Here is a 25,168-nt window from a genome sequence, read left to right as displayed (position 1 = left end):
GATAAATGTCAGTGTTTAATTTTCTAAGCACTTTTTATGTTCTATGGAATATGATGTGTCTTTTGACTACAACCTCTGAAAATGTTTCTTATTGACAATAAAGATTCATCTACACAAGGATGATCAGAGGGCTGAACACCTCACCTATGAGGAGAGGCTGAGAGAGTTGGGGGTGTTCAGCCCGGAGAAGAGAAGGCTCTGGGGAGATCTTATTGCAATCTTCCAGTACCTGAAGAAAGTACTTAAAAGAAAGCTGGGGAAGGACTTTTCACAAGGGCATGCAGTGATAGGACAAGGAGTAATGATTTTAAACTGGAAGAGGGGAGACTTTTAGATATTAGGAATAAATTCTTTACTGTGATGATGGTGAGTTAGCCTCTCCCTGGAAGGGTTCAAGTCTAGGCTGGAGGGGCTTTGAGCAACCTGGTCAAGTGGGAGGTGTCCCTGTCCATGCAGGGGGGTTGGAACTGGATGTTCTTTGATATCCCTTCCAACCCAAACAATTCTATGATTTACCTGGCCTTCTGCTTTGACCACTTTAGGGCTTACAGAATGCTTGAATACTAACTAACTAGCTTTCTTGGGCCTCTCTTTTTCCTCCAGGGCCTTCTCTAAGGGGACTTTACAAAACAAATCCTTAAAGAGGCCAGAGGTCATTCTCTTAAGTCCACCACTGTGATCTTAATTTCTGCCCTCCTTGCTGACCACAGGATTCTGAATTCTACCATCTTATGGTTATCACAGCAAGAATGCCTTCAGCCTTCACACCCCCAGAAGGTTCTCCTTCTTCAGTCAGTATGAGGTGTAGCAGACCAGCTTTCCTCACTGCCTCCCATATCACTTGTGTGAGGAAGTTGTCACTGATGCTCTCCAGGATGGACCTGGATTGTTTATGCCCTGCTTTGTTGCTCACCAGCAGGTACTGGAGTGGCTCAAGTCCTCCATTAGGGCCAAAGCCTGTGAACATGACATTTCTAGCTGTTTATAGAAGGACTCATACACTTCATTTTCCTGGTCAGAGCACCTGGAGCAGGCACCCACACCAGTCTGCTCTTTAATCCTAACCCATAAACTCTGTTGGCTCATCACTCATCCCTGGGGAAAATTCCAACCTCTGGGGCTCCAGAGCTGCATTTGCAGCTTCCTCCCTCTGTTAAAAGTATCCCCCATCCCTAAATTAACTTTAATAACAGAGAACTGAGCACACCATTATATATAGTTGTTGTTATTATTATCATCATTATTATATTGCTATAGCAGTATTAATAATAGTAGTATTAGTTTGAATACAAAAAGAGTGGAAAAATTACATTTCTAGAACACGCCCAGTAAGGATCATCACTCCATGCATCAAAACACACAGGACCTACAGAACTGATCTACTGTTGGATAAACCAACAATATGCTCTAAGCAGTTATGCTGAAAAGCTAAATTACTGCCACTAAACTCCTCAGCATCTGCCATGAGTAGCCATATTACAGAATAAGAAAGACTACAGAGTTGCTACAAAGTTACACATTCTCAGGTTTGCAATTTCACATACACAAGATAGTTTCTGTTTACATAATCACTATACAACATTAATCTCTTGCCCAAAATTGAAACTTTCCTCTTACTGTTGTAATGGCTTTTGTAGACATAAATCTTTAGTATTTGGCAAGCACTAGTGGCTGACAACTTGCCACTTATCCTACCACAGAGGATTAAGATACTTAGAAAAAAAAGATAAGTTGTCTAACAATCACCTAAAAGGTACATTATTTACTGAGACTTAATCCTCTTTACACATTTTCCTCTTCCTTTAACTTTAGAGGCCTCAAGGGATTAAAGTTTGCCTTCAAGCAAAAGTGCCTTATGTGCTAGCTATTTTCACCTGGTTTACTGCAACATGCTATTATTTTTTATGAGAAAGCCTGCCTATCAGCCTTTGGTATACACAGCAATTGGTACACAAGGAATAGCAAGCTGCATAAAAAATTAAAACCAATTTTCAATTGAAAACAGAACGTTATACCATTTATTCCTGCAGTATGAGTAATGGCTCTTTGAAGAAAGGGATAAAGAATATAAAACCATTAAAATACAGCTATATCCACAGTGTTCAAACATCTAGTGCAGCAAACTTCTGAAGGAATCCAGTCAAGCTTACCATTACTGCTTAACAAATAAGATGTATAAATTGTTAAGCAGTCCAACAGAATAGTTTAAGTGCTACTTTGACTGAAACCCTCTCCATCACATCATCAGACATCAAAATGCTACCATCTGTTACATACCTAATCTTCCCCTGCTCTGTCAAATCTCCATCGCTGTGTAATATTGTTGTTAGCAACCTCAGAGTAGAAGTCCCTGATTTGCTGTGATTGTTTTTCATTCCTAGCAACCATCGAACCATCATCTTGATGGCCTGAATCTGAAAAAAAAGGACATGCAGAAGTCAAATTACACCACGAGTCTCATTTTTAAAAAATCTTTTAAATGAAAATCTTAATATAATCACACGGTATTTTCCCAAGTCCTTTTTGCTGCTATGAACATAAGCCTTTCAAAACTGTAAAACATGATTTAAATACTGCAAGATAACTATACCTGCTCTCTCTGGACACCAACTTTCCACTGAAAGTCTCAAGCATTTATTAGAGCAAATAAAAATCACACAACACTTAAAAGTCTGAACTATTTCTTCTACTGAGCAATCACATATTTTGTCCTGTGATAACATTATCATAGTTGATCTTACATCTATTGAATGCTGTAAAAGAGGCTAAACAATTTATACTTACTAAGAAAGTTACTGGATCAAAAAGCAGAGCACAATTTCATCTTCCTATATTCCTATAATTCCTGTTTAAACAATCCCTATATCTTCTTTATTTACATATGCAGTATTTGAGCTTAAATCTATTTAAGACATACAAATTAAACACTTCATAGACATTTTCATTGTTAGAGTATCAACCTGTACTAAGACAACTTGTTTTGGAAAAGAGTATTTCTTTCATGTTTATTTAAAGAAAAGCCTCAAAGCCTGTTAACTCAGTATAATTTGTCTTTTGCCAATGGAAACATGAAGTGTTTTGAGGCAAACTTCTAAATATGCAGAATCCAACAGCTATCATGAAACACTGAATAATTTCACAGGTTCACAAAAGCAGAATTTTGGAGATTGTTTGTTTTAACATCTGAATCCCTTTATTGTTCCATTTTCCTTCTATATGAGAACAGAGACAATACAGAAGAGAGGAAGAAGAGCATCCTCTTACAACAAAAGGAAAATTCTCCTCTGAATCGCACAGACATCCTTGGGGAGTAAAGAAAGAAGAAAAAAAAAAAAAGGAAAAATAACCAAACACCTGAACACCAAACCCTGAAATTCAAAACACAAACCCAAAAAGATTTGGAAAAAATAAGGCGTGGTAGAGAGGAACCTGCCTCTTTTTTACACAGTAACTTTAAATTTTCTCCTTAATGGGAAATGCAGTTCTAAGAATTTCTATATAAACATTCAAAATATCATAAAATATCACTAAATTAGGTTCACCATACAGTTTATCTATTCCATTTAACAAACAGATCCCCTTCAGATCTATGTTCTAGGATTGTCTTCTATACATGAGTTTATTTTTTCAGCACTGTAACTGTAGCCCATTTACTCCACCTACAGAATTCTAATTCTATTGGGTAACACCACCAAGAAGTAGGATATGAGTCACTCAACTCAAAAAGCAAACAGAGTTTGTGGAACAGTAGTTAAATTGCCTTGCCCTATCTTCCAAGAGTCTTTCATGCACCAGAAGTTTTTAATAGCTATAATAAAAATAGTAAAAACAACAACAGAAGCAGATCTTTCAACAGCTGACCAGTTCAGTTTCTTCATGTCATAACCCTGGTACCATTATTCCCTCTCATTTATTGGGAAGACAGAAATATTCTAGCTCTATTTAGTCTTCAATTAAATCACATACTCATCTACAGAAAAGCTACATGCTCCCTTGTGCCCAAACAGTCCTGGTCAGGTGGGCAATTCTGGTTTTAACCTTTGCTTCTCTCTTCCCTCTCCACAACTCTCTTGCCCCATTCCTACTGTCTCAATCTACTCTACTCTTCCTTTCAATGAAGCAATTCCTAACCCCAAATCCTTCAGAACGTTCCCCTGACCCTGCTGTGCTCCCTTGTTTCTTTGCTGGTGTTGATGTGATGACATTCCAGAAACCTTTCCCAATTAAACTTTCCTATGAAATTAACACAGAGCATGAGAATTCCCCTGGTCATGGCATCTGGCTACCTGAAGTCTTAAAAAAACCAACACCCATTACATGATTTTGCACAGGTCTCATGTCTTTTTATTTTCCTCAGCCAAACAGGCTAACTATGAAAGGATGAAAGTTGGAAGGAGTGTCAGGTCTCCAGTCCAATGTCCTGCTTAAAGGAAGGTCAGCTACAAAGTCAGTTTTATCCATTATACTGCAGAAAGCCTCCAAGAGTGGAGATTGCAGAGGCTCTCTTGGCATAGCCTGACTGTTCACAGGTGGTTTTCCTTATATCCAGTCTGAATCTCATTTCAAACTGTGTCCCATGAGCCAATAATTCCCCTCTGAGATTAAAAATCAGTATACACAACATGAAAGTATCAAGAAAGTCAAAATACAGCATGAGTCAGAACCATATCAAAGGCCACAAATAACAGCTTTGTACTCGACCTGGCAGCAAAGTATGAATTCTGTGTACTTGGAAGGGCAAGCAAACATGAGAGGATGTTATAATTTCTTCCTGAATATCGCATGACATCTCAGCTTTGGCATACAAGAAAACTGCAATTAGCAACTAGCTTAACATAAAGAAGTACTAACTTTTAAGATTAAAAATAATCAACAGTTATAACCCTTTCCTCTGATTTTGAGGTTATCATCATGTCTCCACTGTAGAAGTAGAATGGGCTTCCCACTCCACCAACATGATGACAGCAGCTACCTCAGCTTTCTACAGCTTGAGTTTTCAGAGCCATAAATGCTGCAGGTTTGTGCAGCAGAGAAACATGAAACAATGCTGACTTAAAGCACAGTAAGAAAAATAGGATGATAAACCTTGTATTGCAGGTACATTGAAACAAGAAATACAACTGTTACTACATAAGTCTCAATCCACTGCATGGTGCACAGACGTTCTGAGCAGTGATCCTTGTCAAGAGATTCCTGCTTTAGAGCAGGCACTCAAGTGGCAGGTTTAAGAATTAAAGTCACACTTCTAAAATTGTTACTCTAATTTATATTTAATATTGCACTGAAGCGTTTGTCTACAGAAATATTTTAATCTAAGACTTCCATCCAAAATTAAAATTCGCCTTTATCAGTCTACATCTGTCTTGATCATTCTGTCTTCATCAGTATTTCCTGCTTTTGTACTTAAACTGAAATTTTAGATCCCACTAAATAAATCGTACAGTTATGGCACAAAGGGGAAAAGAGGCTTTTAAAACCAGAGTGAAGACAGGCTGTCAGAAACAGTTTATAAACTAATGGTGTGGCCTGCAGCATTCATTAAATATAGGCTTCTCAGTGGTAATAAATGCTAATTAAATTTGTAAATCAGTTTTCACAATAATCTCTTCTCATTTGCCAATAAATGCTTCTCACATTTTTCAGGCTTGGCTTCAACTTCAAATCACCTTAATGCTTTCCATAAGCCAATTCCCTTCCAAATAGCCAACTATATGAAAAGTTTCATCAACATAAATTTGCATTCAGAGTTACTGAAGTTTCACAAATCATTAAAAAATAAAGAAAAACAAGCAATATTTACTACTTCAAGTACATGTATAATCAATGAAGCAAAATCATGTTTGCTTTAAAATTAAATAAAACCAAACACGAAATAATAAAATACAGTTGCTGCAGTCAAACTGATAAAAAGCTAACAAATCACCTCCAAATAAAACTGAACACTTCCAGTAGTGGATTCTGTACTTAGTTGGAAACTAAAGTACTTACTAAACCAGCAGAGAAGATACGATACAAAGAGCTGAACAACTTCAAGATAGAAGGTAAAAAACATTGTAAAACCATCACAGCAACCTTGTTCAAAGTGCACTGGAAACAAAATGACTGCTATAACTATGTTAGAAAGAGCACACTAGAAATCACAGGCATCTTTAATAAAAAAAAAAAAAAAAAAAAAAAAAAAAAAAAAGAAATTTAAAAAAAAAAAAAAGCTGCATAATCTACCCCTCTTCTGAAGGGCATTTAAAAATAGAGACAGATAGTGGACACGTTTGCCAATATAAGTATTTTTCTGACTGAAAGACTGAGAATATTTCTTAACAAGCCCACAACTTGTAATAACAAATTTATTCTTATTAAAAAAAGCAGGGTGTTTTTTGCTTCTAGATTTTTCCTCATACACATATTTACACAGAGAAGCAATTTTTACTTGAGGAAACTGACAAATCCATGAAGAATTTTTTTTTAATTCTAAAACAGCACTGAAAGTTTCTTGGAATGTCCTAGAACTTCAAAAGACAAAGGGAAAACTTCAAGAGAAGTGTCTATGGCATTTAACTCCTATGGTAAAGAGGAAGGGGAAAAAAATCACCATTAAGTGTTGTACACAAAACTTAAGTTTATAACACATTGAATAAAGTGTATATGTAAATTTATTTTAATAGTAAGAATAGCAGAAGCTCCCCAAAACATTTTTTTTTTCTTCTGGCAATCCAAAAATGTGCATTCCATTAAGATCCTCAATAAAATTATTTACTTTTTTACTTTCAGAAAGGGGACAAGGAAACAGAGAAAAGCAGTTGACAACTTTAGGAATCCAGATATTTAACTTTCTTCCTTAGGTATTATACAAACAACCACAGGAAATAGAGAACACGCTACTTACTTTAACAAGCGTTTCAGGAGATACTTCTTCATCTGGGACCCAAAGTTTTGTTGTTTTTTTTCCTGGAAGCTAAACCAAATATTACATTTTGTTAATCTAATGTTACTCTTCAGTAAAATCTGTTGTAATCTGCTCTTTCCTGTTTGCTTCTGAAAATAATACAATATCACTCAGTGGTTAAGCTTTATGCATTTTTTAGAGGTAACCATTACAGAATTGAGAGACTTTTCTTACCTCACTATTCAAGTATCAGAAAATTCAGAGCAATAATAAAAAGAGAGTAGGGGGGGCAGTATTGTCTAAAAACTATTGGTTTAGATTGTTATAGTCATTGCTTTGAAAATAAATTTCAGTTTCCATATCCAGTAGATTGGAACCTCAAGCACATAGTTTTAGGGAACACCACCACCGAGCAAAGTTCTGCACTGAAATGTGTTATGTAATTCCCACATAAATCCTTCAAGATTAAGTTTTTTCTTTTTTAAGCTTGGGTCTTTAACTCTTCATGTTGTATTGATTTTGTACTTTTCTTCATTTCTTCAGCTGCTGAGGCTGGCCTTGAGCCAAGCTACCTTTAGGCTTAAACTTATAAAACTGTCTCTTTCTTGGGCTTTAAACTTTCCTCTTTAGTAGCAGCTTGATGAATTTTTTGAGACTTAACTTTTCAACAAAACTACTTTGGGGTGTTTGGACTCTGTCTTGTGTCAGAGGAAATAGTGAGCTCCTGTTTCCTGGAGTGAAAAGAGTGTGTAGACTTTTTATATGAAAATGTTTTGTACAGCTGGGACTTGTTGAGATGGTGGGAGAGGCTGGAACACTTTCACCCCCCGTTATTGGACTGGTTGTTGACAAAATGTACTTATGTTCTCTTTCAGAAGGTATTGTAAAGGTCACTTTTTAGAAATAAATGATCCTGCTGTTTTAAAAAGAAATAAATAAAAAAAAAGGGGGGGCTGGAACACCTCCCCTATTAAGACAGGCTACAGAAATTGGGGTTGTTCAGCCTGGAGGAGGCTCCAAGGTGACCTTATAGCAACCTTCCAATATCTGAAGGGGGCTACAAGAAAGCTGGGGGAGGGCTTTTTACACAGGTGTGTAACAAGGGGAAATGGTTTAAAACTTGTAGAGGGGAGATTTAGGTTAGACATTAGGAAGAAATTCTTTCCTGTGAGGGTGGAGAGACACTGGAACAGGTTGTCCAATAAGGTTGTGGATATCCCTCCCTGGAAGTGTTCAAGGCCAGGTTGGATGGGGCCTTCAGCAACCTGGTGTAGCGGGAGGTGACCCTGCCCATGCCAGGGGGATGGAACTAGGTGATCTTTAAGGTCCCTTCCAACCCAAACCATTCTATTATGAGACAGTAAACCTTTCCCTAAATGATGACTGACATCAGACAAGTTATTTTTTTCACTTTAAAGTCACTGTAATAGATGTATTAGAAAAATCAAAATTTTCAGCCTTCCATTTAAAGCGTATTTTACTTTCATATGCACTATACTTCCTAAAAATAAAATAAATAAAAAATTAAAAATCACAACTGGCTTGCTCAAGACAAAGAGACTTAGTGACTGAAGTCTCTGTAACAATTTTTTCATTTTTAACAGAAGTAATGAGTGCTGCACTATACAACTTGTTGCTTTTGTAATTACTGCCAAACTAGTTGTTTGTGTGTTTTCAACTGGGTCAAGGAGTACAGATGGAAATACAAAGACAACCACATACAAAATTTAGAACCAAAAAAGCCAGTAATTTTCACAAGTAATTTCTGAGTATCCTACTAGAGCATGAGCAGAATATTAATATGATGTTTTAAAAGATACTTACCCTGTCATTCATTAACAGATCTTTAACAATAAAAGTGGCAACCAAAGATTTCAGTGGGGCAGCAAACTGATCAGGTGCTAGCATGGCTATATGGCCAATAGTAACCAGAGGTGTAATCAGATGCTCAAAATTGCTTGGATCCAGACTTTTATGCAGTGGCTAGAAAAAAGGCAACAAATTCAGATATTACTGATATAATCTGCACCACACTGGGAGAGGCAGGGGTGAGAGTTCTCTACCAAGTTGTCCATGTCTATTTCAGTTTCAGAAATAGAGTTTTAAAAGAACTATTGACTATCTAAAGACAAGTTCATCAACATTATGTCTCCCACAAATCAAAGTAAAAATCAAGACGGACAAAATGCTTATCACATCTTTGTAGGTCAAAAAGTGGCAGCTCATGCAGACAGTTTTGAGAAAAAAAGATTAAAAAGCTTATTTTCTTGCTGAAGAATTGAGCATACTTCATCTCAAGATGGCAATTTCAGCAACAGACTGATTCATCCTTGAAGATAAAAGGCTGATGGGCACTAAAAAGTACATCTGCAGTTATGGCTATAAAATCTAATTAAATAGTCTCTACGACAGTTCAGTTTTACACAATTTCTGTAATCATTTAAATGCTGTGGGCCAGTGATGTATGGTTCCACTTCCCACAAATAGTTCATGATTTTAGACAGCCCAACACTTTGTTTTACTCATGTTTATAATGTTAAAATGCATAACCCCAAACATAATGGATCACAGTAGAAAAAAAAAAAAACAACCAACAACAAAAAAACCCGAAACTCCACTACTATTTTTCAGGCCATAATTTAAGAGAACAAAATAAATTTTCTAAATTTGATACAACTTGCCATATAACATGCCACTACATCCCTTAGTTTACATATGCCATGTAAAATATTAATAAAAACTAACTTAAAATTTTAAATTTTACCTCAAATATCTGTGCAAACTGAGTTTCTTTGCTGGAAAATATTGCATGAATGCAGTGAATAGCGTACTTGGCTTGACGAGGGGGTCCCTTTTTAGCTTTATGATGCAACACTGGAAGCAAAGCACTTTAAAAAAAAAAAAAAAAGGAAAAAAAAGTACCTTTGCACAAACTAAAAATCTTCCAAATGATCAAACTAGCAAAGAAGTACAAATCTACATACAGAGAACACAACACCTCTGCAGAAGTGTTTATTGTCCTAGTTTTAGCAATTTCTTCAAAGAAACAAAAATAGGGTTATTTAAATGACTTGCAAGTAAAAAAAATAACCTCTGTTTTTTGCTGATAAATCTGTGGTAAAACACAAATTTTATCTGCACAAGTTTCTAAAAGTTCTTTTGGAAATATCCTTGTCTACAAATCCCCACTAAATTGCAAAGTAGGTTTTTACATTGCCATATATTTAATTTAGGAAAAACCAAGTAATTCTGAAGGGCAATGATAAAAGATAGTAATATCAGTGACACATCAGCTATCACTACTTTGGATATATTATTTTCACTTCCATTCTTCAAAAAGAACTGCATAGGTCATTCAAATCTCTTTCCTGTTTTACCTCAAGTAATACTTTCTTCCAAAAGAATACAGAATAATGCTGTAGCATACATAAGGAAGAATGAGGAAAAATCCCATCTAGTAAGGAACCCAGATCTACAACTTACGATCTTATATGAGGAAAGTCTTCTTCAATTTTACTTCCTGTATTTTTGAAAATTTGTAATGCAGCTTCTGCCACCTTTTCATCATCCATTTTCAAGCAAGCCAGGAGAGATTCAAAAGTTTCAGCTGAATGAAATGAGATTGGGTGTGTAAATGAAAGTACCTGCCAAAATAAGATGGGAGTCATGTTAACACTTCCTAAAGATCAACTCAGAACATTCCATCAAAACTAAGTTTCCATTGCCATACTAGAATATTTACAATACTCTCCATTTTTCTTTTCCTGACTTTTTTTTCCTCTTTTTAAGTATTTCCTAAACTTTTGTCCTTATACATTATCTTACCAGTTTTAACTTTTTTTTCTCTCCAATCTTAATTTCCTCTATTATAGTGAACCTGTACTGCTCATAGCAGTGCTCACTTGAAAGAGCTGTAAACTAGGTTTGAAGGGTGAAGGACACAAAACTGGGCTTGCTAGGAAGAAACCCTGGGTTAGCACATGAATGATGTGCTGGCTAGCAAGGTCTTTTGCTCTGCCACTTCAGTGCAGACAGGGGATGGAGATTCATGCAGCAGCAAAGATGCAAGAGAAACTCCTGAGAACAGTCAGGAAGGAATTAGGACTTCTCTCAACAAAAAGATGGTGGGGTAATTAACCCAACTGAAGTGCATCTACACAACTGCAGACAACATGAGCAAGAAACAAGAGGAGCTGGAAGCTGCTGTGCCACAGGAAATCTGGGATAAAGCTGCCATCACAGAAATGTGGTGGGGTGGCTCACATGTCTGGAGTGCTGCAATCAATGGCTACAAGTCCTTCAGAAAGGACAGGGAAGGCAGGAGAGACAGTGGAGTAGCCCTGTAAGTTAGGGAGTGTTATGGATGCTTAGAACTAAATGATAGTGACAATAGGGTTGAGTGTTTAGGGGCAAGAATCAGGGGGAAGGCAGGAAGAACCAAGAGGAAGAGGCAGATAAAATATTCTATAGCATTGATTGCTAGCCCTTCTTCTCATGGGGGACTTCAACATCCTGGACCTCTGCTGGAAATAAAATACAGCAGAAAAGAAACAGTCCCAGAGGTTCCTATAGTGTATGGACACAGCTAGTGAGGGACCCAATCAGAAAAGGGGCCCTGCTGTTTGTTAACAGAGAAGGACTTGTGGAAGATGTGAAGGCTGGAGGCTATCTTGGACATAATGATCACAAAATTGTAAGAGTTCTCCATTCCTGAACAAGTAAGGAGTGCAGTCAGCAGAACTGCCAGCTTGAATTTCTAGCAGGCAGGCTATGGCCTGTTTTGGAGTCTGACTGACAAAGTCCATTGGGAGGCAGTCCTAAAGGGCAAATGAGTCCAGGAAAGCTGGACATTCTTCAAGAAGGTACTTTTCAAGGTGCAGAGACAGGCTGTTCCTGTATGCCAAAAGATAAGCTGATGGGGAATCATAGAATTATCAAGGTTGGAAAAGACCTTCAAGATCCTCAAGTCCAATTGTCCTACCATGACCACAATATCATCCTGTGAGGCACTGTATCTACCTGTTTTCGGAACAGCCCCAGGGATGGCAACTGCACCACCTCCCTGGACAACCTGTTACAATGCTTCACCCCTCTTTTGGTGAAGAAATTTTTCCTAACATCTAATCTGAACCCCCTGTGGTGCTTGAACCTCAGTAAGACAGGCCTGGCTTAATAGAGAGATCCAGCTGCAAGTCAGGAAAAAAAAAAAAAAAAAAGGAGAATTTATGGCCTTTGGAAGAATGGGTAGGCCATTAAGGAGGACTACAAAGATGTCATGATGATATGCAAGGAGAAAATTAGAAGAGCCAAAGACCAACTAAAAATTAATCCTGCTTCAGCTGTTACAGACAACAAGAAATGCTCCCACAAATATATTTGCAACACAAGGAGGACTAACTAGAATCTCTATCCTTTAACTGCATACAGGGGGAAACATAGTGCTTGAGGATAAGGAAAAGGCTGAGGTACTTAATACCTTCTTTGCCTCAGTCCTCAGTAGCACCAGTTGTTCACTAGATCCTCAGACCCCTGAGCTGGAACACAGGGCCAAGGATCAGAGTGAAGCCCCCAAAATCCAAGAGGAGATGGCTGGTGACCTGCTGCACCACTTACATACACACAAGTCCATGGGGCTGGGTGGGATGCAACCAACAGTACTGAAAGAGTTGGCAAAAATGCTCACCAAGCCACTTCCGTCATTTACCACCAGTCTTGGTTAACTGGAAAGGTCCCAGTTGACTGCAGACTGGCAAATGTGATGCCCATCTACAAGAAGTCTGGAAAGAAGATCCAAGGAACTGGCAAGCCCGTCAGTCTGAACTAGGTGCTGAAGAAGGTTATGGAGCACATATAGGACCAACCAGGCAATCAAACCCAGACAGCGGGGGCTCATGAAAAGCAGATCCTGCGTAACAAACCTGAAATCCTTCAATGACAAGGTCACCTGCTTAGTGGACAAGGGAAAGGCTATGGATATTGCCTACCTAGACTTCAGTAAAGCCTTCAACACTTTTTCCCACAGCAGTCTCCTGGAAAAACTGGCTTCTTATGGCTTAGACAGGTGCACTCTTTACTGAGTAAAATACTGGCTGGATGCCGTGCCTTGAATAGGGTGTTCAGTTTTGGGCCTCTCACTACAGTGACACCAAGGTGCTGGAGTGAGTCCAGAGAAGGGCAACAAAGCTGGTAAAGGGCCTGGAGAACAAGTCTTACAAGGATGGTAAGGAACTGGGGTTGTTCAATCTGGAAAAAAGGAGGCTGAGGGAAGACTTTATGACTTCCTTTCAGTTAGTTATTGAGTGAGAGAGACATAGATGTTGGTTTCTTCTCCCTAGTAACAAGTGATAGGACACAAAGAAAAGGCCTCAAGTTGCACCAGAGAAAGTTTAAAAGTTCTCCATTTAAAGGGAGAACTTCGCAGAAAAGTTCTCCACTTAAAGGGTTACCAAACATTGGAACAGGCTGCCCATGGAGGTGGCTGAATCACTGTCCCTAGACTACATGTGGTGTTTACAGACACCATTTAGCACCAGACTCAATAGTATGGTTGATGATTGGACTCCGTGATCTCAAAGGTCTTTTCCAACCAAAATGACTATGTTTAACAAGTACTGGGTTACAGCAGAAGCCAGTCTTAAGTGAAACATGCTTGATGCTAAAGGCAGAAATATTCATATTGCAGGGGTTTTACTTCACAGTACTTCTAGACTGACTGAGCCTACTTTTGCCACAGCAACACAATGAGCTTACAAAGCCCATCTCATAATTTTGTTTCTCTACAATGAACCCAGGTTTTGTGCTCCCAGACTTCATGCTTGTTTGCAAAGTGGAATAACCATCTGTGCTCTGATGTGCCTACCTCAAAAATAACAATATTGAAATATCCAATAGGGTCTCTATTCCCTCAAGCTTTCCACAGCAGCTTACCCCTTAAAGTTTGCCTTCCCTTCATTTCTAAGTAGCTGTTGATTATTAGCCTCTCCTTGTATAATAATTCTGACCTGTGATAAAGAAAAGACCCTCAAAATCTAGGAACTGCTTCATGTAGGTTGTTTTCTCCAAGTTACCTTCCACTTTCCTGTATAGCATTCCCTTTTCTGGACTTGTACATTTACCCCTTCTGAATTCTTCTCATGATGTACAGGTCACTTCCTTCAACACCATCATACTCCTCTTCCTTAAATGTGTCATGCCAATTCATACTAATATGTAAGCACTGACCCAAAAGCCTTGTTTCATGTATACAGTCCTTCATTACATGATCCATTCTTACTCAGGTTTCTTTTTGTGCTTCCTGGTTTTTGCCTGTTACTACACTTGTTACTTTTATCTAAATCCACACATCTGGCTGATGAGTCACATGAGCTCTGATGAGCCTACTAGGCACTTAGTTGACCCAAGATATTCTCAAAACTCCAGCATGGGAGTCCTTTACATTTTGGACTCCATGAAGTCAAGCCACAGTTGGACTACTCCCAGCACTAGCATAGAACTGAGGTGGTTCTATGGCACAAGTACAGGCAAAGGAGACACTACAAAGTGCTTTAAGCCTGAAATCTTTGAGAGATACATCATAAGATGAGCACAGAGAACAAAAACCAAACCAGTTTTCTTCAAGATAGCCACCACATGCTTATGATTAAACATACTCAGTGCTAATTAAAAAAAAATTAACTAATTTTCACATGTTCAGTGACCACCAGGAGTATACTTGCCTTAAGCAATTCAAGACCTGCTCTGATTGCTTGGTCAGTAGGTACACCCTCATCTTCATCATCAGCTGTTCCATCTATAGATTTGTTTACTTGCTTGATAAGGGCACTGAAGAAGAAAACAAAACATGGCCTTGTATTTACTGCAGTTGAACCATGTATGACTGTTTTCCTAAGCTGAAGATACAATCTCATTGAAGGAACTTTTTAAAAACATAAAAAGTGAGGCTTGTTATAAACCAAATATAAGTGAAATTCATATATTATCTGGGTGTCTTCATCTCCTATCAAAATCAAAGCTTATAAAGCCTTAAATTAAAAAATGTTTATCCATCATTAATTAAAAAATATATACAAACTACTCTGGAAGGATGACAGAAATAAGAAAACAACATGGGCATAACAAGCAGCAAATTAAGGTAAGAATTTTGGTAAGGTTACTGGCTGCTACATATTCTTAATAATAACTGGAAAATAACATTTACAATGTTAAGTCTGTAACCAGGAGAAAAAAGCAAAAATATTAGGCAGCTGTGCTAAGGGTTGATGAAAAATTTAAGATATATCTTCTGTAGATTTCACCTTGACACCACTGCTTGAGTTTTTTCTTACACTGTACCCGAGAGAGAGGGAAATGCTATTTACCTATCCAACCAGTGACTTGTGTAGGCTCCTGCCCTACCAAGGACTAAAAAATATTCATAATATTCCTTCAGTACATCCCGTAAATTATATTTATAGCCAAAATAAATGAACCTCACCAGAAAAACAAAAAAACAAAACAAAAATAACAAACAAACAACAAAAAAAACACCCACACCAAAAACCACACACCAACCAAAAATTCACAACTAGCAGTCAACCAAGGGGGGGACCTCCAAGTCAGATGTCCCAGACTTCCTTTTTTTTCTTTTGTCCCTAATAGGACAAAAATTACAATTTATTTAAAAAACAAAGTAAACACACATAACAAAAACAAACAAGCAAACAAAACCCAAAAGGAACTGTTTGAGTCTCAAAAATGAAGCAGTTCAGTGAAATTTTAGAGATGGGAGAAAGACAATTCTATAGCAAAACTGAAAATCTGTGATTTTTACAGTTTTTTTCCTTGTATACTGCATGAGTCAGTCAGTAAGTACATTGTGAAATAAATTTTAGAACTTATTACCACCCATGATTATTACTTTAAATATATATGTCATTATTTCTGTGAATATGCAAAAATATATTTTCAAATTTAAAGTAAAAATCCAGCTAACCACAGTATTTAATTCAAGATCAGGAACAGTTTTTTAAATGAAATCTCAATGGCTCCATTACCTGGTATATGTGACAGGCAGAAAATGAAAAGCTCAAGTACTTAAAAGTCAATTACTATTGCTGGAATTATCAGACAAGTACCAGTATTTATATAAGGTATCATGTTCTTTAAATGCAGCTATTAAGAACTAATTTCAGTAATTACTTTTTTTTAATCCCTCTCAAAAATTCACTGGCTTACTCTTCCTTAAAGTCTTGATGCCTCATCAGGATAATCTCCACTTCCTCAGTTAAACTACTGTTTATATCACTATGAACCACCATTCTGTGTGAAAAGCTTTGGTGAATATCACGGACAGAAATTTCTCTTAAAACTAAGTCTGTCAGTCACAAACCAAACTTTGCCATCAGCAACAGATCCATTCTCTGTGCTGAGAAACAATTCAATTGTTTCTGTGGCTACACTCTGAACCAGTACACAAAAACATCACACAAGGGGAAAACACAAGAACATACTCCAAGTCACCAGGCTCTGAACCACACCCACCCAATCCATTACTGCTTGTGCTTAAATAAGTAATAAAAAACCCAACATCAAACCCTGTGATCTGCAGCCAACATCACACACACAACAATACCTGATGGATTCAGTATCAATGTGCACAGGAGCAATTCTCTCAAGAAGAAACTTTATCATTTCCAGGAAAGGATTTGTTGGTTGTTTTGGATTGCCCAACTTCTTTGTTATTTCCCTCTGCAATATAAGTTTCAATTAAATTGATAATCAATTTAGTTCCAAAAACATTCAGGTGTTGTAAGAGCAATCCTTACCACGCATCCTTCAGCCTGTTTGCAAGAACATGTTGGGCTAACAAGCATTTCTAATTGACTTCGTATTTTTTCATCATCTTCTAAAACTTGTGTGAACTTTTTCATGAAATCTTGAGCTTTCCCTGGATCAGGGAGGTTTCCTTTAAATAAGCAAAAGAAATCATGATTTATTTTAATAAGTATCATTACTGTAAATTACAAAAGTCACATCAAGGTTCCTACGTGTGTTTATGTTAAACAAGAATTGTGAAAAACAAACAAAAAAAACCAAAAACAGAAACCACAAACCACCAATTTCTGAAATATTGTGTATCCACAAAACTCCCCTAGCTATTTGCTTTCCTTGCCCTTCACACTCGTCTTTCAACAAGTCAAGCTGTTCTTGTAAATAATATTAACAGAATGCAAAGCCTGTTCTTCACAGAAAAACATCCTCTGTGTATAGATCACCTGATATGACAAGTGTGAAAAACATCAAAAGGGGATTTTTGCTAACTTATTCCTTCACTAAATGTAAGCTTTAAAAGAGCTTGCAACATTGTTAAAAAGCTTAAGTGTTTCTTAAACTACATACTAATTTTACTTTTTTAAAAATATATTATAGCAAGACAATTTATTGGCAAAGTATTGCTATGCTATTTGTTTCATGTTTCATCATTTCTGTTTCATAAGAAAAAAATACAAACTGATAAACTATTTGTAACATGGCAAACCAAGTAGCAAAATTCAGTTTTCCTCTACCTTTTTTAAAAAATGTCCATAGCCTTTAGTAAATCTTTTTTTGCAAGAAGAGTTTTTGAAAAGGAGGCTGATTTTAAAATAAAATCTTAGAATTGTAAAGCATTTTTTTTTCTTTAATACTTTAATTATTTTCTTTAATAATTCTTTAATATTTCTTTTAATACATTTAGCAGGGTGGGCTCTGGGGAACAATCAGTGACGCTTTGGCGTTGATTTTTTCTCTTCTTTGCCAAAGGTTTAGGTGACACAGAAGTTCTTCAGTTCCTAAAGTGCTCTCAGTGGTACAGAAACTCACTCTTCAGCATTCTCCCAAAAGCAATTACAATACCAACACCTCAAAAGACAGGTAAGGTAGTAATGCTTTGGTAGGTTAGTTAATATCAGTTAATATGTATTCTACAACAAATGCTAAACCAGACACTGACACTCTATATCATATAGATTTTGAATCAGTGCACAACAGATGTATCCAAAAAAGTCATGTGATGAACTTCATGGCTGAAGACTTTTTATAGTAAATTGTCTTAATCCTTCAAAGCATATCATTACACAGTATTTGTAATCATCATCATTCTTCGTAAGTCTTATCTGTTAAAAAACTTTAAAATAATTGGAGATAAACTTATAAAGTAACAAAGCATTATATTTCAATAGTACTTTTTAGACTACTTTGACTTACTTGTTATAACCATCACTTTTGAGAATATAGCTTTACTGCTGGCATCTGTCTACAAGTCACAAAAGAAAAACGGATTAAGTAAAAATTTTACATTATCTATTTTCATATTAATACTGAGTAAGCAAAATTCCATAATGCATAATGACCAACAAGTCAGCACCCATCATTTTTGCTAACACATCAGTGTGATAGAAATCAAAACCAGTGAAAACATTAATGTTAGACAGCAGTAAGAGGTTGCTCAGGCATTATCACTGTCACATATTTATGTAAAGTATATTTATCTACTATATAACCTATGAACAGCAGAAATAGTTTACTTCTGAAACTGTTTTGCATCTAAAGCCTCTTTGTTTTTAAATATAAAAGGAACAGCAAGCATTAAATTCATTTTATCTTTTGTTCTGATACTGGTGCTAAGTAGTCTCAGCAGTATTTCCCACCTTCTTGTAAAGAAAGGAGCAAATCAGTAATAAGAGCCCTGTTATCCCTGTTCAGCCAAACAGACAACAGCAGTGTGATGGTGCAAGTAAAAATCAGGGACAATCACAAAAAGAAAGTAAAGAAAGCATAACTGCAGTTCAGGTTCTCTCTGATGCCTGGGTTTCAGTGAAACTGTGGCTAAAATAAAGTCATTCAACAGCACCTTACAAGCAAGTAAGTTACACAAAACCTGACTTTTAAACTCATTTATTTTCTTTTTATGAGTAATTCTGCTGCTATAGAATTTCAAATTCCAAGTGTAAAGTCCACCTAAGAGTTAGTTCTGACATGGGATAAATGGAAGAGGAAAAAAAAGAACACAACAAATTTCCTGGCCAGATAAGAGTACACAGCAAAATGTTACAAATACCAACTCTTGAAGAGGTGATGTTTCTACAACATATCACCTACTGAAGGCATACAAACAGTTTCCAAGACACTTTTGCCCTACTTCTAGCTGTAATCCACAGTATTCTACAGACCAGGAAGTTTTATGGAATTACACTTTAGTTTGAAAAATGAAGGAATTACCAGGAAAAACTACAAAGGGAATCCTCAACTTACAGTGAAGATAACACCCTAATCATCTTCAGAAAAGTGTGCTAAGGCAGATGAAAGAAGAAAAAAAAGGAAATATTTCACTGTTGTGTAACAAATGCTGTCAAACAACTCTGAAATACTCGTAACTACAATGAAAACTGGAACCTGAAAGATTCAGTCTTGCAGCAATGTTGTCAAAAGCACACAGATCCATCAGCTTTTAAACCACAAAGAAAGCTGCTCTTTTGCCAGTTGACTTTGGACAGATCAGCTTCAGAGACAAAACTTACTAAGTCTGCAAAACTTCATAAATGCATCTTAATAGTATCAATTATGGGCTACAACTATCAAATTATAGGCTTCTGGGAAAAGATTTAAATAGCAAGGCAACCACACTTTATGGGCTTTCGCTCAGTATTTAAATTTTAAAGAACACTACTTAGCCACAACCATTGCAAGAATTGTCTTTTATAGAACTCCCTTTATTGCAGAGAAAACTGATAGTAGATGAGCCTAAAAAATCCAAGAAAACAAAGTCAAATCAACTCAAATTGTAGGCTCATCTTAAAAGAAAAAGAATTTAACAGGAGGCAAACGAACACAGTGAGCCTCTTCGTTAGATTCATTTTAGGGAAGAGCCACAAAGAAGTAGTGTTGCAAGATACTAACATTTCCTTATAAAAGTCTTTAAATGATTATGGAGAAGTAAGAAAAACTTCAAGACAGAGGTCAAAGTCTTGTTCAGGTATATCTAATTTCTTTTCATTTTATTGATGAAATCTGCACGTAGATCTCAAATGACGTACAAACAACCCCTATCAGCCTTGGAGATAACAAAATTATAATTTATTACAATAATCTTGGCAAATGCATTGAACTGTCTGTTTCCTGGAGGAGTATCCTTCAGCTTTCAGAATAAATTTCTGTTATGCACCTGTTTGGGTGCTTTGAAGAAATTAGGATTTTGAAGTCTAACATATTTGCACAGGTTTTTTTGTCACAAAAAAAAAATTAATTATGAAATTTGTGGAAAATGTGGCAAAATAGCACAGTACAAAGATAAAAGTAGCAACCTTAAAAAGATTAGAGTGTAACAAAAATATAGCACAAGATTGGGAAAAGCAATGTTTTTAGTGAATATCCTATCTTTTGACATGGACACTTGGCACATAATTCAAGCTATTAAATACTTCTGCATAATTTTCAATCACCTTTTAGTGTTAGATGAATGCTCTCATTTTCAGGGCATTTACTGTCACAGGTGAACAGGTACATTCAAAGAAAGGAAAACGAGAAATAAAATCTGGTTTACAGGACTCAAAACATAATGTTGATAGATACAGAATCTCTGTACTCAAACCTCTGGCAACTCAGAAGAAAAATACCAAAACTGCATTGTGAAGTTCCTTTGTTTCTGACCAGTTTTGTTTTCTAATATTGGCTAAGTCTTCAAGTACTGGCTTTAGGTCCCTGTAAGCTGACTTCAATTGCAGCAAAACACTATGCGTTCAGCCAAACTTTAAATAACCTGAGTCAGGAGCATTCTTCTAACCTCTAGTAGCAGAAATCCAGTAAATAAAAACAGACTGAAGATGATCAAGAAACATTTGTTTTTTAGGTGACCTACTGTGGCATTCCAACTACATTATCTTGCATTCTTGATATGGAAGAATTAGGACAGCTGCAAATCTGCAGCAAATAAAGTTTATACTCCAATACAGACAACAACCATTCACACACTTGTTGCATGGAAACAAGCACGTTTATGCATTTTATTTAACTCTATACCACTGCCATAACACAAAACAAGAGAAGCTGTGATTTATACTTCTGCTCTTCAGAAAAGTAACTCATCCCAAAGACAAGTTTGACATCCCTTCTTTCTTAGAGTAGGAGAAACTATGATCAACACAAAAAAAAGCAAAGTTTTGCAGCCCATTTTAGTGCTTACACTGGGGAGAGCCTGAAGAGGAAAAAGAAGAATGCCTGAAGAGCTTTGCTAAACATCAAAAAGATTTTTTAAGATGTCAAAAAATGGTCTGGAAAGTTCAAAGATTTATCACAGAATAATGTAGGCTGGAAGCAGCAACTGTAGGTCACCTGGTTAAACTGCCTGGTCAAAGCAGGGCCAACTTAGATCAGGTTTTGCTCCAGGTCTCGTTTGGTTGCCTTTTAAATATTTACAAGAAAATTCATAATCTCTCTTTACTACTTGTGCCCATATTTAATCATTCTTACTGCAATTTTTTTTTTCTTATTACCCAAAGTTTTTTTCTGGCAATTTCTATACACTGCTTCTTGTCCTACCCTCTTCATGTCTGGGAGCTCCCCCAGTGGCACAGGGACAATATCTACTGCAAAACAAACCAACAATTATGCTATAATGCTTAGGTGGAGAAATCAGCCTGAGATAAAAAAGCACATATGGTAACACCAAGTCATACTGTAAAAGGTTCAGGTTTTGTTTCCTGAAAGGAAACACAGGTTATACAGCTCTGAATGGCTAATGGACATTTGTGTCAAGTTTATTACTGCCCTGTAATGTATAAGTACACATATGTACATTCATGATGAAAATGCACTGTTATCTTAAAACACATTTATTTATACAAATTAATTACTTATGTGGAGGGGGAAAAATCCTAACAAACTATACAAGGAGCATCACAGAAATAAAAGTTTTGGTAGAAATAGATAAGCACCTGCATTGGGCAGAGGGCAGGGCTTGGGGTACCAAAGGGCTGCTGGGGTGACCTGTGCAGGAGGAGGTCAGGGACTGCCCTGTGCCATCAAAGCCATTTTCAGCCAGCTCCACAACCAACAAACCAATCTACCACCCATGAAAACTTCAATCAATCAGTCAGAGGAGCCTATGGTGACTCTAAGAAAACATTTAAGAGGGGAGATGCTGGTGAAAGTACAACTCTAAAGGGATTGTGTCTGGTGGAGGAACCCACACTGAAGCAGTGGGTTAGAAATGAAGAACAGCAAAAGGAAAGGAACAGAACAGCCCTGCCCTGACCCCCCACCCTCACTCATGTCCTGCCATCACCTCACTGAAGGAACTGAGCATAGTGCATGGAGTGTACTAGAGACTCCTAACACCTGGAGACTGCAAAGCAGATCCAAAGGGCAACCAAAGGCCATTTCCCAAGTGTTTAGTTGCTCATGTTTATTTCTCAATACCAGAATCAATAATTAAAGTTTTATGTTAATTGACAATAAACTAAATTACTTAAAACTCTCCAACTGTTGCCTATGACAGCATCTCAATCATCACAAGCCCCTTAAGTTCTCCCATGTAGTCCTGATTCCCAAAAGATGTTTCAAATGCAGAGAATAAGCACTTCACAAAGACAGGATAAAAGCCACGTGGACAAAGCAAACATGTTGATAGCACACAGCTTGGAATGTGATGTTTATGCTGGCATTTCTCAGACCCTAAGTGTTTAATACCCTATCATATTTGATATTCTGCAATTGAGAAAGAATTTCACTATACCTCCCTGAAAAAAAAAGGAAAAGTTGAATTTTCACTTCCAACTGAAATGCAGAAAATATGAAGAAACTAACTCAGGCTCTAAATGCATGTGTGTATGAAAGTAAAATAATACAGAATAGTACATGAAAAATGTTTTAATGCCATCACTGAAATGCAATACTGTTGTACTAGCAATTATTGTACTCAGATTTCAATAAAAGATTATAGAATATTTTTAACATACTAAGTCAAAATTGTGAATTTCACTGCAATCATTTTTATTGGACAAGTCTTTCTCTGGCTGCAGGAAAGTAGCATTTTTTAAGCAGATACATTAAATAATACAACCACAGAGTTACCTACTCTTCGCATTATGGTAATTCTGAGAAATGTATAATTCAGCCATAAACCATGATTAAATTTACTATGGTTTATGAGTATATAAACATACAGCAAATAAAAGTCGCACACACATTTGAACGTGAAAATGGCAACACTTTCTACAATATATTAAATCTTTTAAAAAAACCACCAGATTAAACTTTTGGCAATAAAGTCAGAGTGGCATTACGAAGTATACCCAGAACTTAATCTTTCAATTCCCTCCATCTCCCAAACATGGTTTTACAGATACACATAATTAAAATAAATATAAATTTTACTTCATGAGAATATCCTAAGTATTCCATAAATGTTTTTTTCCTTCTGAGCAAATCTGTAAATAAGAATTCAATTGTAGTCTGATCTTTTTAATACAGCATTTAAGAAGCTTCTAACAGAGAAGAGAAAGAAGTAACCTCTTGGGATGAAATATTCCAATTTCTTGAATGCTACAATTCATACACAGAAGCTACATAAATCATACACCACATCAGGGTGTGTAAGTACTTTTGCTTAATCACTGGATTAAGCAAAATGGTCAGAAGTTTTGCTTCCCCCTCCCATTTCTAGAGCCAGAAAAATCTTGTCAAACTGTAAATCAAACACTGAGCAAATATTTTAGTATTAAATGACTGGTAAAATATTTTTTTTTAAATTTCTATAATACACATATACATATTTTCTACTGCAAGTGTTATTTAATGGAGTAACAATTTTCACAGTATTTTCTATCTCTCATTAAAAGTAAGCTTGAGATAGTAAGACAAACAGAATTGAAAAAGAGCATATTAAGAAGAACTGCATATTCACTGTGGGATTAAGATAAATTGAACTCACTTTAGGTTGTTTTATTAGGTCAACTAAATCCTTTACTTGATGCCGTAGCAGATTTTGACATTTCCACATCTCGTTCAATGCTCTAAAAAAACAAACAAAAAAATCCAAACAAATAAACAAACCCCACACAAAAACAAAAAAGTTGGCAAAATCACATTTATTAGATACATAACACAACTTTCCAATAAGAGCCTTCGAATTATTTTCAACTTCAGACTAAGAAATGTGTTTAGCATCTGAACTTTCATTGGAGGTGTAAGCAAAGACTAAATGTTTCCTAATGGCATGATAGGGAAAGTTTAATTGGTGAGATTTTGAAATAAGTTTCATTTCAGATGCTTAACTACACTGCCTTTAAAAGAAGTAGGAAGTGATGTCTAGCCCATAAAGAACTCAATTCTACAAGCCTGAAATCATTCCAAGAAGCAGGCTAAAACAGATGTTTGATTTTTATCATCAAAACAATGTTTTTCTTGCATACAGAAAGCAGCTAGTAGATGAATAAAGTGTGAAAAGTAGACATGATTAGACTTGTAAGAGATACATTAGAGATATCAGACAAAATTAAAAATAAGCACACTTTCCTGGCTAAAGTCAGTTTCATTAAAAAAAAAAACATTCCAGAATCCACAAGTCAGTTCTATGTAACTAAACATACTATGTCTGTAAAACTAGCACTGCTACATATGAAAACTGCAGAATTCTAAAGTTTTGTTGCCTGAAATAACAAGCACTGAAAGTAATCTATTCTGCATTTTTGTTTAGCCTATACTAAAACTTGTTAGAACAGTAGCTTTATATTTTAATATACTATTCTAAATTTTAATTTATTATAATTGTAATCAACAAGTAATAATAAATAATAAACATATAATTTAAAAGGCAGGGGGTTCAAAAATCAGTTTTGGTAGCATTCGAAGTCTGGAGTTTAAGCCGCTCATGTACATACAAGTTTTTTCTAGTGCCCATGAGAAAAAAAAATATTTTCAACTGACAGAGTACTACTAAATGAAAAACAAAGTAAAACTAAACTCAGACTGTGAATATTACAGCAGCAAAATTCTGTGTGTACCCATTTTAAGCTGGAGAAAGCACGTAGCATAAGTATCATGCATACTGAAGAAGGAAAGAAAAACAAATAACTTCTTCCCACTCTTAAGTCATCCTGGCTGCTAAAACAAGAAGTAAATTAACTGAGCAGCTGTCAGATTATATCTAGGGCTAGTTAATGCTACTATCTATGCTCTCTCTCTTCAGACATAAAAGGACCCACATGCACTCAAGTTTCTTTCCAGATCTTTGACACATTTTTCAGCAGTCTATGGTGAAAGGGTACCAGA

At 36.3% G+C, this 25,168-nt stretch overlaps 1 protein-coding gene across 6 annotated transcripts in view; it reads right to left on the bottom strand.

Moving 5' to 3' along the window:
* The window catches only part of PDS5B (PDS5 cohesin associated factor B), a 110,793-nt gene that overhangs the window by 30,024 nt on the left and 55,601 nt on the right, over positions 1-25,168 (bottom strand). For all 6 annotated transcript variants that reach the window (XM_071737238.1, XM_071737221.1, XM_071737256.1 and 3 more), the window contains exons 14-23: positions 23,829-23,910; positions 18,107-18,155; positions 16,687-16,826; positions 16,494-16,609; positions 14,599-14,704; positions 10,367-10,527; positions 9,648-9,771; positions 8,708-8,866; positions 6,884-6,952; positions 2,278-2,414 (exon numbers count right to left, since the gene is read on the bottom strand). In XM_071737238.1, the coding sequence (XP_071593339.1) occupies positions 2,278-2,414; positions 6,884-6,952; positions 8,708-8,866; positions 9,648-9,771; positions 10,367-10,527; positions 14,599-14,704; positions 16,494-16,609; positions 16,687-16,826; positions 18,107-18,155; positions 23,829-23,910 (1,143 nt within the window). The remainder of the gene's footprint in view (positions 1-2,277; positions 2,415-6,883; positions 6,953-8,707; positions 8,867-9,647; positions 9,772-10,366; positions 10,528-14,598; positions 14,705-16,493; positions 16,610-16,686; positions 16,827-18,106; positions 18,156-23,828; positions 23,911-25,168) is intronic.

Source organism: Heliangelus exortis, chromosome 1 (genome assembly GCF_036169615.1).
Source record: "Heliangelus exortis chromosome 1, bHelExo1.hap1, whole genome shotgun sequence".
NCBI lineage: Eukaryota > Metazoa > Chordata > Aves > Apodiformes > Trochilidae > Heliangelus > Heliangelus exortis.
The sequence above is the reverse complement of the archived record's forward strand: the minus strand, read 5'-3'. Positions and strand labels throughout refer to the sequence as shown.